The 17933-nt window shown below is 47.2% G+C and overlaps 1 protein-coding gene across 2 annotated transcripts; it reads left to right on the plus strand.

The window, feature by feature from the left end:
• Positions 1-9824: 9824 nt before the first annotated feature.
• Sh2d2a (SH2 domain containing 2A) lies at positions 9825-16290 on the plus strand. Of its 2 annotated transcripts, none has more exons than XM_050166458.1 (7): positions 9825-9996; positions 10901-11055; positions 11637-11818; positions 12313-12402; positions 12571-12739; positions 14787-14942; positions 15130-16290. In XM_050166458.1, the coding sequence occupies exons 2-7, from the start codon at positions 10945-10947 to the stop codon at positions 15469-15471; spliced, it is 1050 nt and encodes a 349-aa protein (XP_050022415.1). In that variant the 5' UTR covers positions 9825-9996; positions 10901-10944; the 3' UTR covers positions 15472-16290. The 2 variants fall into 2 exon arrangements, with proteins under 2 accessions (XP_050022415.1, XP_050022416.1); XM_050166459.1 differs by lacking the exon at positions 9825-9996 and adding an exon at positions 10040-10130.
• Positions 16291-17933: the final 1643 nt, after the last annotated feature.

The raw sequence follows: 17933 nt of genomic DNA on the forward strand, positions 1-17933 counted from the left end.
CCCAGCACTCAGGAGGCAGAGGCAGGCAGATCTCTATGAGTTCAAGGCCAACCTGGTCTACAAGAGCTAGTTCCAGGACAGGCTCCACAGCTTCAGAGAAACCCTGTCTTGAAAAAAAAAAAAAAAAGGAGAGTTGGAAACTAAAAGCACCACCCACTCAGGGGCACCCTCGTGCTGTGAACACCGGCCTGAAGTAGGAGTTTCCAGCACCTGATAAGACAGCCAAGCCACTGTCACAGCACTCAAGAGACAAAGACGCAGATCTCTGTGAGTTAGAGGCTAGCCTGGTCTACACAGCAAGCTCTGGGCCAGCCATAGTGAAGGTTACATAGACCCTGTCTCAAAAAAAAGTAAAAATAAGAAATAAAAAGAAAGAAGGACAAGAAAGAGTCAGGCAAGATGGCCATGAGGAGCTGAGGTGGAGCAGGAGGTGTGTCCTGCAGGCAGCTGCCCCCTGAGGTCTTCTATCACCACATCAACTGGTGACTGCTAGGTCATGTTAACCCAACAGGGCCAGGGCAGCTCTGGAATGTCGACACTTGAGAAATGAGATTCTGGATTCTCCTAGCTGGAAACAGCTCAGACCAAAGTGGCTCTGGAGATGGGTAGTTAGCAGGAACACCGTGACCATCAGAGCACCCACACCCGTCCCAAGTAGCTGTCTGCATCCAGGCTCACTAATTCTTCTGTTACTCTCTAAGAAAACTGTCTCTGTAGTCACCATTTCAAAGGGTTTGTTGTGATTGGTTGGATCTCTAGGTCTCTTCTTGGGGGAATAGTGAGTTAAGAATATTAAAAAAAGGAAAAAACCTTTGCTTGAACAGGGTTTCTCTATGTAGCCCTGGAGCTGTGTAGATCAGGAGAGCCTCACACTCACAGAGACTCTCCTATGTCTGAGACTACCATGCTAGGTAAGAATGTCTTTTTTTTTAACAGTACAAATTTAAATGGAAACTTGTAGAGAAGGTCAAAGGATTGACTAAGCTGAACATAAAACTTGTACTTGGCTTTAGAACCCTTTCCTCCTTCTTCTTTGGGGGTAGGTGTTTATTGCAACTTACAGGTTACAAGAATCTTCTTGAAAGGCTGGGTCTCAGATACCCGAGGGTGGCCTGCAATTCTCCTATAGCCTACGAATGACCTTGAATTTCTGACCCCCTGCTTCTACCTCCTGAGTGCTGGGATGTCCTGCTCAGTGTTCTTTTTACATTATGCCTGGTTTATGTGGTGCTAGATCCACAGCCCCCTTTGGTATTCTTTGACTCACTATTTCCGAAGTGACGCCTAGCCCTGGAATCTACACCACGCGTCAAAGACTCCCTCCCTAATCACACCTTTTTTTTTTTTGGTAGCCACAACTGGAGTTCAAGTTGAAGTCCTAAGAACGCAGTCTTCACACCCCCTGTGTGAAGCTGATCTCTCTATGTCACCTTCTTTTCTTGTTCGCTTGTTTTGGTTTTGATTTTTTGAGACAAGGTTTCTCTATGTTGCTGTGGTTATCCTGGAACTCACTCTGTAGATAGGCTGGCCTCAAACTCAGAGATCCTCCTATCTCTGTCTCCTGAGTGCTGGAATTAAAAGCATGCACCACTATACCCAGCTCAGCTTTCCTTTTTTTTTTTAATTAAAATAATTGTTTTGTAATGAACTCACAAACAAAAATATCACACGTCTAAATTAAGGTAGCCACTGAAACACTTGTCCAATCCCAAACTATACACCCCAAAGATCTTCTATGCCATTAGAGTAGCTATTCTGAAACTGTTGGGCTTACAGGTTTTATCCTTTGGTTGTCAATCACATTTTTATTCATTTAACCACTACAAAAGAGGAGCCTTGGCAGAGTTGAAACTAGAAAAACAATGAGCTTTATAGCCTCTTTCACAACCCATGTGTCCTATCGGGGACCAGCTCAACAAAAATACCACTTGCCAGGGTAGGGGCTTGGGGATTTAGAAATATTAGTAAAGAATATGAAGATGCATGAAAAATAAAACAGAAACATATAGAATAGTGAAAGACCCCTGATGTGGGGAGACTCTCACTCAAGTCTCGGGATAACACGACCCCCCAGGAACTCACGAGAGACCGTCCTTGCTGCAATCACAAGAGGTTTATTGACAGGACAGAGACCAGTGCACTGGGGCCAAAACTCATTTCCCACACAGAGGAGGAGTTTGACCTCGAGTAGCTGGGAGAAGGGGTATTTAAGGAAAGAAACCACAACCCAGTAATCCAAAGTCATTGGAAAATTCAGAAAATACCAGTGATCATTGAAAAAATTCCAAAAATACCAGTGATAATCACAAGGGAGTAACTCCCTGTTTCTCAAGATTATTCTAAAGATGATAATCTAACTTTATCTTCAGCTAGTTCCTGCAACACCGTCACTGAACCGGCTAACCTAGATTTTTTGGCTCTATTTTTTCCTGCTAGATTTTTGGCTCTATTTTTCCTGCTAGAGGCGGTCTGGATTTATCCAGGTCTTTCAATAGTACTAGGAGGGAGTTCCAGTGAATACTGAAATCACCCATGTTTGATTTTCAATTGGTTAAAATATCCCTGGCCCCGCCTGCTCTTCCAAAGGTCCTGAGTTCAATTCCCAGCAACCACAAGGTGGCTCACAGCCATCTGTAGTGAGATCTGGTGCCCTCTTCTGTCCTGCAGGCACACATGCAGACAGAATACTGAGAATATACATAATAAATAAATAAATTAAAAAAATATATCCCTGGCCCCAAAAGGTAGGAGTAAGACAAGAAACTGCATTAACATGACGCAGGGTAATGAACAGAGGGTTGAAGGTTGTGGGCTACATCCATAGTTAAACATTCTGTTGCTAGAACAAAACAAGTCACCCTATATCCTAGACCAAAACATCCTGTAGGCAAACCACTCCCTGGGTGGAATCCATCCTTACTCCTTAAAGGAACCGGAACCTTAGCTGGATCCTTAGACTTTTGTTTGAGGTAGAAACCTATCTGCTTCTCTATTCCTGGAGTACGAGGTCTGGCTATTAGCCACACCTTGCACCTTGCAAGAGCAGAACTCTCGGTTCTAAATCTAGGTGGGACCTTTGAGGTAGAAACATAACCTTGAAGGATTAGAGGTAAACTCCTATTCTGACCCTTGGTCAAGGAGGAAACAGGCTCACGGTTTTGGCCTCCACAGTGTCCTCTGCCTGCATTCCATCCTTCTTCATCACCCTTTCTCAGCATACTTTCTTTTTTCCTTTTTCTTTTTTCTTTTCTTTTGTTTGTTTGTTTATTTGTTTCAAGACAGGGTTTCTCTGTGTAGTCCTAGGTATCCTGGAACTCACTTTGTAGACCAGGCTGGCCTCAAATTCATAGAGATCCCCATGTCTCTGCCCCCCAAGTGCTGGGATTAAAGGCATGAGGCACGACTGCCTGGCTCCTTTCTTTCTTTTTTAAGAAAGAAAAATTTCTGTATGGTATATCTTGGTCACTTTTTCCCCTCCTCCAGTTCCTTTCAGACAGATCCCCCATCTGCCTACCCACCCAACTTTATGTTTTTTTTCCCTTTCTCTTTCAAAAACAAACCAAAAAAATAAAACCCCCAAAAACTAAAATCAAAACAAATAAGCAAAAGACCAATAAGAAAAAAAAAGCCAAAACAATGCAAAATGAAACAAAAAGTCTACAAAAATACATTCATTTTGTGTTAGCCAACTAACTACTCTTGGGTATGGGATGTACCGTGGCGTGTGCCTGATATACCCAGTGACATTCCATCAGAGAAAACTGATTTTTCCCTGAGTCACAGGTATCAATGGCAGAGCCTGTGCCTACCTTCCCATCTTACGGAGACACCCTGTGTGTGCTGCTCAGTCTCTGTGAGTTCCTATATGTGCTTCGCTCCCACTGTGTCAGGAAGATGGTTTCCTTGGAGACATCCATTGTCTCTGGCTCTTACAGTCTTTCCATTGTCCCATCTTTGGGTGGATTTGATAAAGACTTCCATTTAGAACTGAGTGCTCCAAAGTCTCTCACTCTCTGCACATTCTCCATGTTAGTTACCATCTACTACAAGAAGCTTCTCTGATGTGGGCTACTCCAGGCCACACCATGGTGGGGATCACCCAGCACCTACAGCAGCTGCAGGAGAGCGAGCAGCAGCTGGATCACCTTATGCACCTCTGTGCCATGCAGCTGCAGCTGCTTTCTGAGGACTCAGCAGCCAGCGAGATCCTTGAGTTGGCAGGGGGCATGGAGACCAGGGCTCGGATTCTAAGATTCTGGCTTTGGAAACAATGCCTGGCTCGGCATTTACCAACCATAGGACACTGAACAAGTTACTTGGCTTTCATGGGCCTAAGTTTCATCTGTAAAAGAGGATAGTAATCCACTTCCAAAACTGTACATATTAAAAAATAAAACAAAAAGAAAAAGAAGAAAGAAAAAGAAGGTTTGATCAAGAAAGACCCCCTGAAAAAAAATTTCCTATAGGAGCCAATGGCCCAGATAAGCCAAGGTTTAGAGCACCTCTGGTGCAGTTTCCTTAGAGTTCTACACCAGAACAGCTTCAAGGCTGCCAACTGAGATGGTCCAGCCTCACAGAATACTCTTAAATTAATTTAGGTCTGCATAAGATTATCAGCACCCCCAGTCAGCAATAGAAAATTATGCCCACATTCCCAAAAAAATGGATTATGAATATTTTCTTTGTTTAATGTGTTTATTATAAGTAGTTATGGATAATGGTCAGGAAAAAAGCTAAACAAAGAAAAAGGAAAAAAGGGAGTATAGATATGATAAGGATAAAAGGGTAGATTATTGAATCTACTCTGAAAAGAAAAGGGGAGGATATAGATAGAAGATAAAAAGGTGGATTATTGAATCTACTTTAAAAAAGCAACTATTAGTTTTAAATGTTTTATATTGGATTAGCCTTTTGTATATTGTATACAAATTTTGTATATTGATACAAATTGGAGATTAATTTTGTTAGAGCATACTGTACATACATTTCTGCTCTTGTTCAAAGTATTGTACCTATATAGCTCATTTAACAATGTAATGCAAATTTATAATCCTTGAAAACTATTTAGGATGATAAGGAAATATAGGTTAGTAGTTAATCACCAAGTATAATCGAACTTGTAGTCACATTAGGTATGTTTTCAAGGTCAAACAAAGATATTTTAGGTAGACAGATCACCTTCAAACACTTCAAAAACTACAGAATATGGCATTTAATCTTTTATTAAGATCTTTTAATAACCTAGGTTCTTCTTTTTTATTACAATGAGATATGTCTGATCTTGGCAGCACCAATCTACTTCAGAGAAGATAATGGGCATCAAAAGAAGTCCACAGGAGTTTACTTTCTTTGTGGCAGACTAGGCAAGAAAAATGCCCCTGCCTTGACTGCTGACAGTATGCTGTCCTAATTAGACAAGCAGGACACAAAATATCCTGCTTCACAGAAAAGCCTGTCGAATATGCTAGGCCTGTAGGTCGAAAATGAATGCCTCAACGTTGCAGAGAACTTTGGGTGACTGTCCAGTCAGCCAACTGTTTCTGTCATTTCCAACATTTTTTTGGAAGTTGCTTGCTCACACTTTCTGCTTACTCAGTTAATATTATTTCCTTCTGGGGTCTCTGAGGGAGTTGAAGACCAGATAGTTATATTTATAGCTTTCCTGTTTACCTGATGCAGAAAGCAAGTTATGATAGAAAGTAAATTAGGTACAAGACTTTGGACTCACCAAGATAGATATGGAGTGTTTTCTCCGAATTTGTCAAATGGAAATAAACTAGACATTGTTGATATATTTATTGCCCATATATTTTGTATAAACTTATTGTACTTATTGTATATAGTCTTTTATTTAGTTATAGTCTTCTTTTTATTTTAGACATAAAGGGTAAATATAGTGGTATTTCATTTATATTTTAATAAATAAAGCTTGCCTGAAATTCAGAGAGTAAAACAGCCACACCGGCCAGCCTTACAGACCAGGCTGTAATAACACACACCTTTAATCCCGGTAGCCACACTAGTTGCCATAGAAACCAGGCAGTGCATGTCTTTAATCCCAGTGGTACACACTTTTAATCCCAGCCCTAGAGAGGATTATAAATGGAAGGAGACAGCTCTCAGACACAGACTCATTCTGAGATTCCTGGAGGCAGGATGGCCATTTCAGACGGAGGTCGAGGTAAGAGTCAGTGAGTGGCCTGCTGCTTTGCTTTTTGGGTCTTCAGGTTGAACCTCAATTTCTGTCACTGGGTTTTTATTGATCGTGCTTCACTTCTGAGTTCTGGGATTAAAGTTGTGTACCACCATGCCCAGTTTGGGAGGTTATTTTATTGCTATGTTCCTTTAGTGGAATATTAGCAGTTAAGTTTTCCCCTAGACCACGACCTATCTAGTTTCAGATTCTTGGCCACTTTTACAGTATCAGGTATGAGTTCCATCTCACAGAGTGGGCCTTAAATCCACCCAGAAAATGGTTGGTTACTCCCATAGCATTTGTGCCCCTATTACACTGGTATATCTTGCAGGCAGGTGGTGTGGGACAATTCTGTATTCTGTCAATTATGTTTTAAATAAACGCTGATTGGCCAGTAGTCAGGCAGGAAGTAGAGACAGGACAACCAGACAGGAAGTAGAGGCAAGGCAATGAGAACAGAATTCTGGGAAGAGGAAAGCCCATCTCCCCCACAGTCCTGTCCAGAAACTGAAGAAGAAAGATGTGACCTGCCCCGCTAAAAAAGTTACTGAGCCATGTGGCTAACATAGATAAGAATAATGGGTTAATATAAGTTATAAGAGCTAATATGAAGCCTGAGCTAATGGGTCAAATAGTTTATAACTTATGTAGACCTCTGTGATTTTCTTTGGGACATACCAGGTGTGGGAAACCCCAACAAGCAGGCCCTCATGGTGTTGAAGGCACAGGGTTTATAGCTAGATAATATTGATGACAGCCATCCTCCAGTAACATGAAGGATACATTACAGGATTATGCATGATAGCCAATAGGGTTGAAGCTTCTACTTGAGCATCAGATCAATTTCTCCACGTTTGATGTCGTAAATATTGCCTTACACTATAGAACCCCCACCACCAAGTTGTGGAGAACAACCAATAGCTTCGACAGCAGCCTATGGTGTCTGGAGGTTTCCATGGGCCCCTTTGGCCAACATTTATCACCTTTCTAAACGTTATACCATATGCAGTTATATGTATGTAGGTATGCATGTATGCTTGATAGTCATACGAGGGAGAACAGCTGGTTTCTTTTCCTCACTTAATTTTGTACATTCTAAGTCCATCTGATCTGCTAAATTTTGTGATTTCATTTTTCTTCGTCACTAAGTAATATCACATTTTATATGCAGACCAGGTTGTCATCATTTGCTGATGACATCTAGGTTGGCTCCATCTCCTCGCCACAGTGGATAAAGCAGCAATAAACACGGTGGGTGGGGGGGCTAATATCTTTGTAGCAGGGTGTGGCTCTCTCTAGGTAGATGCCCCAGAATGAAATAGCTGAGTCATATGGTAGCTCTGTTTTTAATTTTTTGAGGCATTTCCAAACAGATTTTCACATGGCTGTATTAATTTGTACCCCACCAACATTTCTTGAAACAGAGGATTTGTTGCTGACAGCCTTCTGCCAGGGACCAGGAGGGACCTCAGAGTGGTTCTGCACTGCACTCCCTGATGACGAGGGTTATTGAATACCTTCCAAAATACAAATAACCATTTGCATTTCTTCTTTTGAGAACGGCCCAGTCAATTCATTTGTCATTTGATGATAGGCAGTTTTGCTCCTTTGACATTTAATCTCTGCAATTCAGTGGGGGGAGGGGGAGGGAATTGGGAGGCTGGGAGGAGGCGGAAACTTTTTTTCCTATTCTCAATAAAAAAAATTCATAAAAAAATCTCTGCAATTCATTGTAAATTCTAGATATTAGCCCCTTGTTTGGGGGTTTGGTTTTGGTTTTGGTTTCTGGAGACAGGGTCTCTATATGTAAGCCAGGCTGGCCTTGAACACCTCCCGAGTGCTCGGTGCAGTCGTGCCCAGTTTCCAATAGTCTCTTTTGCTGTACAGAAACTTATTTTCATGCCGTATCCATCTTTTCTACAGGACTGGTTCCTGTGATCCCAGCACTCTGTTCAGAAAGCTCTTGCCTACCCCGATGTCTTGCACAGTATTCCTTATGCTTTCTTCTAGAAGTTTCCATTTTTAAATTAAGGCCTTGGATCCATTTTAAATTGATTGTTTCTCAAGATGAAAGACATGAATCCGGTTTCATTATTTTGCATGTGGACATCCAATTTTGCCAGCACTATGTGCTGAATAGCTTTTTTCACTGAATGTTTTCATCTCATTTGTCAAAAATTAAGGGGACACAACTTTATGGGTTTGTGTCCATGATCTCTGTCCTGTTGCATTGGTCCACTCCTCCGTTTTTACGCCTGTTCCAGGCTGCTTTATCTATAGCTCCGACTGAGGCTGGCTACTGTGATAATCCAGCTGTGTTCTTACTCTTTCGGATACTTTGCCATTTGTAGTCATCTGTGGTTCCAGATGAATTCTTGGATTGTTTTTCTAGATCTGTAAAATATGACATTAGAATTTTATAGGTATTGCATTGAATCTGTAGATTAATTTTGGTAGTACAGCCATTTTTACATTATTAACTATGCCAGTCTAGCACATGGATGTCTTTGCACTGTCTAGAACCTTCTTTGATTTCCTTTTCAAGGTCTTGAAGTTCTCCTTGTCCTGCTCTTCTTTGGTTAGGTGTGTTCCTACATACTTAACTTTTTGGATCTACTACAAATAGGATTTTTTTTCTTTCTCTGAGAGTACATTGTTGGTATATATAAAGGCCACTTTTTGGTATTGCTTTCCTACTCTATAACTGTTTTATTAGATCTAAGAGTTTTCTAGTAATTTCTACTGGACCTTTTCATTTGTTTTCTTTTTTTGCTTTTCAAGATAGGATTTCTCTGTGTAGCCCTGACTATCCTAAAACTTATTCTGTAGGGCAGGCTGGCCTTGAACTCAGAACTCCACCTGCCTCTGCCTCCCAAGTACTGGGATTAAAGGCACACCACCGCTGCCAGGCAAGTCTTTTCTATTTCTAAGTAACATTAAATACCATGTCATGGGTATTAGAATCTAGTCTCCTGTGTGGACACCAAAAAGATGCAGAGAAAGCTACCTGTCCCTTGTGACCTGCTCCTGGTCCCCAGTCTACTTCTCAGCTCACAGCTTCCCAAGTCAGCACAGACCTGTGGGGACAGTTCAGATTCAACCACAGCTACTAACCCTGCCACTTCTAACAGGGACCTGCTTAGTGTTGCCCTAGTCCAGCTCCATTAGCTGCTCAAGGACAGATGTCAAGCTCCTTAGTGTCTCATGAATCTTCTACGACTAAAAATAAGTCCCTCCAGCTGCTGGAGCAATGGCTCCATGGGCAAAGCTCCTGCTGTACGAGCTTGAGGACCTGAGCTGGGAGCCTCAGCCTGCGCGTAAGAACTGGGCACAGGCCTGTAGACCCAGTGCTGGTGAATCCTGGGGGGTAACTGACCAGCCAGTCCAGCTGAAATTATGAACTTAAGACACAATGAAAGACCCTGTTGCAAAATATAAGGTGGAGCATGGTTGAGGAAGATGCTTGCTTCAGCTTTTAGTTTCCATATACACACGGGCAAGTGCACCTGTGGTCTAACACAGACATCGCACAAACACAGACACATACACACATACGCAAAGTTCTTCCAGAGTCTAACCCACATCCTTCCTGTTGCTGCCCTGCCCCTCCATCCTCATGTAAAATTCTGACTGAATCTCTAAGAAATCTTACAGAGCTTTCAGAGGAGACAAAGGCCAGACAGAAGAACTCCTCGGCCACCATACAGTAAGCCACAGGCGCTCTGCTGCCTGCCCTCCAGGACCGGGACTGTTGTCTTACTGGGCTTTCTGTGACGTGAATCCTCTTCACAACAAAGCAGGTGAGTAGACTGACATTTCCTGTCCCTGGGGGAAGGAGTGGGGGACAGATGAGCCACCACCGAGTGTGCTCCTCTTTCGTGAGCACACATACCTGCCTCTTTGGAGATCTGCTTCGCTCAGGCATGCCCCCAAGGTACGTGTGAAGTTCAAGATTCCCTAGCCCTACAGCCTTCCTGAGCCTGGGCTCCCACGTCTCACGGCAACAGCAGTTGACCCAAGCCAAAGCTGCCACAGTTTCCACAATTTCTGCTCTATCTTGGGGCTTCCTATCTATGCACCCCTGAGGACAGGGGACAGGGTCCTTGGGTCCTTAGGAGACTAGAACAAGAGAGTAAAAGCAGATGGCAGGCGAAGGAGCCTAGACCAAGAGAGGGCCCTGATCTGAAGGAATTTACCTCTCTACATGGCTATCGGAAGGCCAGCCTAGTTCCCAGGGTTTCTCTTTCATTGACAAACCCCTCTCTCCATCAGTCTCTCTGGAACACCTTAGCTCCTACTCCTGTCCCTGAGATGCCGCCCACTCTCCCTGTATAAACTTGCACTTAACCTGTTCTCACCACTGTGCCTGTCAGGGAAAAGTCCCTTCAGAGATGTTTTAAGGGATTTTTTTTGTTTTTGTTTTTGGTTTGGTTTGGGTTGGTTGGTTGGTTGGTTGGTTGGTCTCTCGAGACAGGGTTTCTCTGTAGCTTCTCTGTAGCAACTCCCTCTGTAGACCAGGCTGGCCTCGAACTCACAGAGGTCTGCCTGTCTGTGCCTCCCGAGTGCTGGGATTAAAGCCGTGTGCCACCACCACCTGGCCAGAGATGTCTGAGAGACACTCTAAACCTGGGTTTAGCAGGGGGAGGGAGAACAAGAGGCAATCCCTCCCTGAGAAACCCCAAGCAACCCCCTTCATTACAACAGGGAATCATGAGGCCCCCTCCCCAACCTTCAGCACCTTCCAGCCTATGAACTTGACTCAGGTGAGATGCCAGGACTTGGGTTGGGGGAGCAAGCTCAGCATGCAGGCTCTGAAGGAGCAGGAGATTCAGCTCAAGCCCAGGGCCGCCCACACTATGGTGAGTAGCAATACGAAAGGGTACAGCTGCTTCATTGGCTCCCGCCCTCTCAAGGATGAGGGTGTGCGCTGGATGAGGGTTGAGAAGAAAGCCCGCAGGAATTTCTTCTCTGCAGGGCTGGGTGCAGAGGAAGGAGGAAGTAGAGAGCACTTCCTTCCCATGCATAACAAGCCGCTTGCCCTAACTTCCTCTGGTCCTACAAAGGTCAGGCCCCATCAGCAAGTGACCAGGACACAGTCAGACACTGATCCCAGACACAGCTGTCCTTGTTGTGAGCTCCTCCATTAGCCCAAAACATTTAAGATCCTATTTCAGTATCTTGTCCTCCCAGACACCAATTCAGTGTCCTTTACTAAAGAAGAAGCCACCCTCTCCCGCCTGGGGTGACTCCTATACCAGCCCTGGCCTCTGAGGCCAGTATGGAAGGCCATCAGAAACCCAGAAGAAATTTAGGTCAGTGGTCTTGGGAAGGACTTTCTGGACAATCTGACCCTAAGACAGGCTGAGGGGTTGGTATGAGGATAAGGGAGGCAGCTTGGGGTCAGAAGCCCTCTAGTCATGACTGCTTCTCTCCCACCCAGGCTTCTGCCTCAGCCCCGGGAGCTGCCTGGGTCCTGCGGAAGACTGACAAGGAGGAAGAGGTACCTGGGAAAGGTGGCCTGTCATTGCAAGCTGAGACCAGAGCCTGGGTCCAGAAGACCCAGGCCCACTGGCTCTTGTTCAGGACTGCCCCAGTTTGGTTCCATGGCTTCATCACCAGGAGGTGAGTCACGGAGGAGGAACCACCAGAAGGCACAGGGGCTGTGGGGCCCGAGTCAGCCCGGAAATCATGACTGCCAGGCCTTTCACTGAGGGGACACTCTGGCTCAGCCTACTCTGGGCCTCAGTTTCTCTCCCTAGGCTCATTTATCCTACTGGCTCTAGGTCTCTGGTGCTCATGTTCTCAGCCCCTCTTCCCTTCATCTCTAGCAACTCTGTCCAGCCCTCGCCTTTCTTCCTACCCTTGCAGGTCCTCCATCCTCCACTCCTCAACCCCACTTCTCTTTCACCATCTCCCCAGTATAGCTTTTGACTTTGAAACTCTAGCACAGTAGATGTAATGTCTGTTGCTGCTGCAGCTCCCACTGGGTAGGACCCCTGACCCTCATCTCCACCTAGTCGTGATATACCTGCTTTGGGTGAAGTTGAGGTTAGGAGAGCCTGAGACAGCAATGAGATCACAAGAGTCAGAGCTGCCACTTCTCTCCAACTGTGCAGGGAAGCTGAGAGGCTGCTGCAGCCCCAGCCTCAAGGATGCTATCTGGTGCGCTTCAGCGAGAGAGCCGTGACCTTCGTCCTTTCCTACAGGTGAGGAGTGGGCCCTCGGGTCCCCGATGACCAACTGGATGTGGGGCTATGTGCTAACCAAGGGGCTGGCTCCTGTGCTGGCCTGCTTTCTCCAAGGAGGGCTCAGGGCTCTTCCCTCAGCTTGGTGGGGGAAGAAACGGTGAGTCTGACTCAAAGTGGCCCCTCCAGGAGCCGGACCTGCTGCCGTCACTTCCTCCTTGCCCAGCTAGGGGATGGGCGTCACGTGGTGCTGGGCGAAGACAGTGCCCACGCGCAGCTTCAGGACCTGCTTCAACACTACACAGCGTGTCCCCTCAGTCCCTACGGGGAGATGCTCACCCAGCCCCTTGCCCGCCAGGTGAGCCCTTACCCAAAATCCACAACTGAGGACAATGTTGTTGCCGCCACTTCCAGCATCCCAGCTGGGTCCCGGCTACTGGATCTGCCTTTTTCATCCTAGCCCGTGACTGGCCACATTTGCCTACCTACTCCTCTTCCAGAAAAGCACGTGACAGCAGAGCAAAGGGAAGCAACCACGTTAAATTAAGCTAGGTTTACTGAGTCTGCGGAGCAGGGGGTGAGGAGGAGAGACCATGACGGGAGGGCATCTCACTCAGAAACCTTACTACAGTAGCCACGCCAACCAGTCCCAGGATGGGGTCAAGTGCGGAGACTGTGGTGGATGCCAGGGGACACACAGTCCACCGCTTAGCTTGGCAGGAAGTGTCAGGAAGCCCTCCCACCTTCAAAAGGTGCGCGGGATGGGGGGCTTCTGACCACTGTATGTGGAGAGCTGCTCCAACACTGAGGAAGTAAACAGCCACCCAATAATAGCCTGGCCTTCATGAAGACAAGACAGGCACCATCAGCAAGACAGAGAACAATCTGACAGCAGAAAGGGCAAGTGCTTGGAAGAAAGCCAAGCAGTGATGGAGAGTCATGGGATTCGTTAGCGCTATCTCACATAGGTACAGCAGAGAAGGGGGGACATCGGAGCAGAGCCCTGAACGAAGTGAAAGGGGGAGGTTTGAAGACAGCTGGAGGAAAGGCATTTGGGGCTAAAGTAACAGCCAGGGCCAAGCCCCGAGGTGGGAGGTTGCTTGCTGGGCTTGAATAATGAGCCGTGAGGAAGCTGCCTTGGATGGATCAGGAGGACTGATGAACCGAAAGGTGGGAAACGAGGTAAGGGGCTCTGTGGCTCTTACAAGGGTCTGAGGTTTTATTCCGGGGAGGATAAACTGGAGAGTTAGAAGTAAGGGCCCGACCAAACAAGGCGGCCAGGGGTGGAGACGGCTACAGTGTTTCAGAAAGTGAGGGGGTGGGCTAGCGCTGTGTAGCAGAAGGTGGAGCTGACAGGGTCTTTGCAGAACTAGATGAGGAAGCAGGGGGATGTTTAGATGAAGACTAGAGGAGCTTGTCTGAGTCAGCTCAAACACCTGTAGTTTGAGAGGTCAAGCAGGGAGCTGGGGTTGGGGTGTAGCTAGAGGTCCAGAGTTCAACCCCCAGATCCACGGGATAAAGGCAGCTGGAAACTACAGGTCCAGAATGGAACTAGGCCCAGCACTAACCAAGCCTGAAGATCTGGGTCCTTCTAGAGCAGGAAGGCCTGCCATGCTGCTGGAGAGACTGGACAAAGAGGCTGCAGAATGGCCGGGGGGAGTGGGAGGATGGGGGGGGGGCGTCCATTGTCTAAAGATGGTGCTGGCTGTGTGTGAGCTTGGAGAAGCCTTGCAGATGGAAGGACTAGCGGTGAGCAGAGCAGATCTTTAGAGGGTGGTGGGGTATTGAGGCTAACTTTCCTGCCATTTGGGCAGCACAGTGGATATACTGCTGATATACTGAAGGAAGGTCAGGGAAGGTCAGGATGGACACTAGGAGAAAGAATTTTCCTTTGGATCTAGAGAACCTTGAGAGGTTTGTAGGAGCCTGAGAAAGCCCTGTGGCCTTGGCCTCCAGAAGCAGAGGCTGCATTACTGCTGAGCTAAAAGCAGAGCTTCCCAGGGTAGCTTCCCCGTGGGAAGGGTCGTCTCTCCTGAGGAGGTCTCTGAACATGTAGCCCACACATTAGCTTCTTGAGCCTGAAGAAATAAAGCCCAGCTGCCGTGGGGTTTAGCCCCATGGCGATTATTTTGAAAGTAAAGGCTCCTAAAGCCCAGATGAGACCGACTGCCTTGATGCTGAGTTCTGGATGGATGAAGTTCAGTTCTAGATACCCCTGTGGCCAGAGTCCACGTCCACAGTTCCCAAGCCTCCTCAGCACCATCTCCTGTCTTCCTCACACGGAGAACTGACCCACTCCTCACTTCTCTCTCTCTCTCTCCCTTCCTCTCAGGCTGATTGCTTTTCCTGCGCTACCTGTCATCCCCGCCCCACCCTCATCATCAGGCCTCCTTCTTTCCCTGCAGACTGCTGAGCCAACTGGACTTTCCCTGAGGACTGAATCAGACTCCGGAAGCAAAAGGCAGGAGGATGCAGACAGCCAGCACAGGCTGCTCATCCACCAGGGGCAGACCCAGGCCCCAGCACAAAAAGAGAAAGTGTGGGCCTCCCAACCCAAGGAGGTACTGTATGGGACAAGTCATCCTGACGGGAAGGGGCCAGGGTCTGGAGAGGGGACACAGGTCAGAGGGACAGGCCAGGAAGGTAGGGACCTCATGGGTAGAGGCTCGGGCTGAGATAGCCCTGAGCTTAGACCCTGTCTCCATGGTTCTCATCAGCTCCCTTCCCTGGCCCTGCCCTCTCTCCTAGACTTCACCAGCACCCAGACCCAAGCCTCCCATCCCGGCCAAGCCTCAGCTTCCATCTGAACTCTATGCAAGTCCTGCTTCACGACCCCAACGGGCTCTACCCATTAATCCCATCTATCAGGAGCCTGAAGAACCCATAGCCTTCTACGCCATGGGGCGGGGCAGCCCTGGGGAAGCCCCTAGTAATATCTATGCTGAGGTAGAGGGGCCATCGGGAACAGCATCCACTGGGCACCCCATCCTCCGGAAGTGCTGGTCCAGGCCCATCTCAGGAGGCCAGGCGAAGGGAGTACAAGGGAAGAAAAGCTCAAGAAGGCCAGCAGAAAGAGGAAGCTCCTCCTAACCAGTGGACCAGGTGAAGGTCAGTGGACCAAAGCAGGACAGAGTGGTCCATGCTGCCGGAGACCTTTGTCCAGATCCAGGCTTGAGACTCCAGGCTCTGTCTGCTCTCCTCGGCATTCATAAGCTCACCTCTGTGAAGCCCTACCTGCCCCTACTTCAGAGAAAATTAAGGGAGACAGGGTTCCCTCAAACTTCCTCCTCCCAACCAGCCTCTTGTCTGTCAGGCCTTCCTCAGACACATGTGGTACTGATCCAGCTCTCCCAAAGAAGGGCACTTAGGATCTCAGTTGTCACCCGCAGTGGACTCAGAGGAGGAGGCCTCCCCATGGAGAGTTTAGTCACATCTGAATGTGGTATCGCTTCGCTGTGACTCGGACTCACTACCCTGTACCTCAGGTCCCTCCTCAGACTTCCTCTCTGCTGGCACCAAAGACCCCTGCTCTACCGTCACCTGCTGAACTCCCTGTGCCAGCTGCTGCCTTCCGGCTCCTGTCTCCATCCAGACTTCCCCATGTAGTCAGCATTTTCTTTAGGCTGCCAACCAGCTCCCAAATAAAGACATGGAGACTTTTTATTAATTATGAATGCGCAACCTTAGTGGCTTGTCCCACTAGCTCTTTTAACCCAATTTAACTTGTTTCTCTTCATCTATGTTTTGCCTTGGGCCATTTTACCTTTCTCTCCTTCTGTCTGTCCTATTTTCCTGCTTTCTTCATGTCTGTCTGTCAGGCCCCTGGCATCTTTTTCTCTCTTCCTCAATCCTAAATTCCTTCTCCTTACTGTCCCTACACCCCCAACTACACCCCCTCACTCACAATTGTCATCAGCTTTTTATTAGACACTCAGGTACTGTAGGCAGGCAAGGTGAAACAGCAACCCATCTTTACATAATTAAACAAACGCAACACATCTTTGCATAGTTAAACAAAAATTCTGCAACATCCCCATGGTTCCAAAGCCACTCAGATGTCATTTGGGCCAATACCACTCTCACCCTTCACACACACACACACACACACACACACACACACACACACACATCCTCCTGTGTTCCACATCCTGAATGATTACCTCCCAGCACCTAGCTATCCAGTCAGAAATGTGGGGTCCCTAAACATCTCCACCCTTTATACTTCAGACTCTGTAGGTCAGTAACATGTGCCCTCTCCCCTTATTCTAGTCCCTGCCATTTTCTCATCAAGACTTTTCTAAGAATTAAGCTTTCTGTTGGTGTTATTTTTGAGACAGGGTCTCACTGTGTAGCGCGGGCTGGCTTAGAAGTCACCATGTAGACCAGGCTGGCTTAACACTTACAGATATCTGTTCATTTCAGCCCCCCCCCCAAGATTACTAGGGTGTTGGGTGTACGTACCTCAAGCATTCCTGTTACTATGAAACTGATAGACCTTGAACTTCTGACCTGCTGTGTCCACCTCCTGCACAGTAGGATCACAGTGTACACTCCCAAGCAGTTCCTCCAATGCTAAGGACCAAGCTCGGGGCTTGTGCACACTAGGCAAGCTCTTTACCACCTGCGCTGTACCCCGTTTCTCTAAGAGCATCCCAACTGCTCACCTGCACACCAGTCTTGTCACTTCTGACCCGTTCTTTCCCAAGGAAGTCAGAACGGGCTTTCTGAAGCAGTAGCCTGACCCTGGTCTTCCATGCCGGTGAGGGTCCCAGGTCGTCAGCCCCATTCCAGACCCTCATGCCGCATTCCTCCAAGCTCACCAAAAACTGCTAAGCTTGTGTGGGAACGATGGTGGGAATATTTTAAATAAACGCTGACTGGCAAGTAGCCAGGCAGGAAGTATAGGCGGGACAACCAGACAGGAAGTAGAGGCAGGTCAAGGAGAACAGGAGAATTCTGGGAAGAGGATGCAGTTGTGGGCCCAGACACAGAGGAAGCAAGATGTGACTGCCTCGCTGAAAAAGGTACCAAGCCATGTGGCTAACATATACTAGAATAATGGGCTAATATAAGTTATAAGAGTTAATAAGAAGCCTGAGCTAATGGGCCAATCAGTTTATAGTTAATGTAGACCTCTGTGTGATTTCTTTGGGACTTAACGACTGCAGGAACTGGGCAGGACAGAAACCCCAACAACACTAAGCCTCTTCCAGTTCACAGTCTGCCCTGCCTTTAGCGACTGCTACAGGCTTATCCGCCTGCTGCCTGGCAACCCTTAACCCCACCTCAAGACCACTTGCCCTTCTCTCTGGACAGCCTTCCTGGCCTGACCCCCTGACACACTTGGTAGGCCACTGGCCACCTGGGACAACCATTCTTTTTATTCTTCTATCTTCCCCCTTCCACACACCAGGGGCAGCCCTGGGGGATACTCAGCTATCCCCAGTGGAGAAGCCCAGTGTTTGGTGCAAAGCAGGTGCTTAGGAAGAAGAGGGGATGGAAAAGAGAGGAGACAGAAAGAATGAATGGATATGGGTGGGAGTCTAAATCCC

Source organism: Alexandromys fortis, unplaced genomic scaffold, assembly GCF_014885135.2.
Source record: "Alexandromys fortis isolate MF-2015 unplaced genomic scaffold, M_Fortis_MF-2015_v1.1 scaffold_152, whole genome shotgun sequence".
NCBI lineage: Eukaryota > Metazoa > Chordata > Mammalia > Rodentia > Cricetidae > Alexandromys > Alexandromys fortis.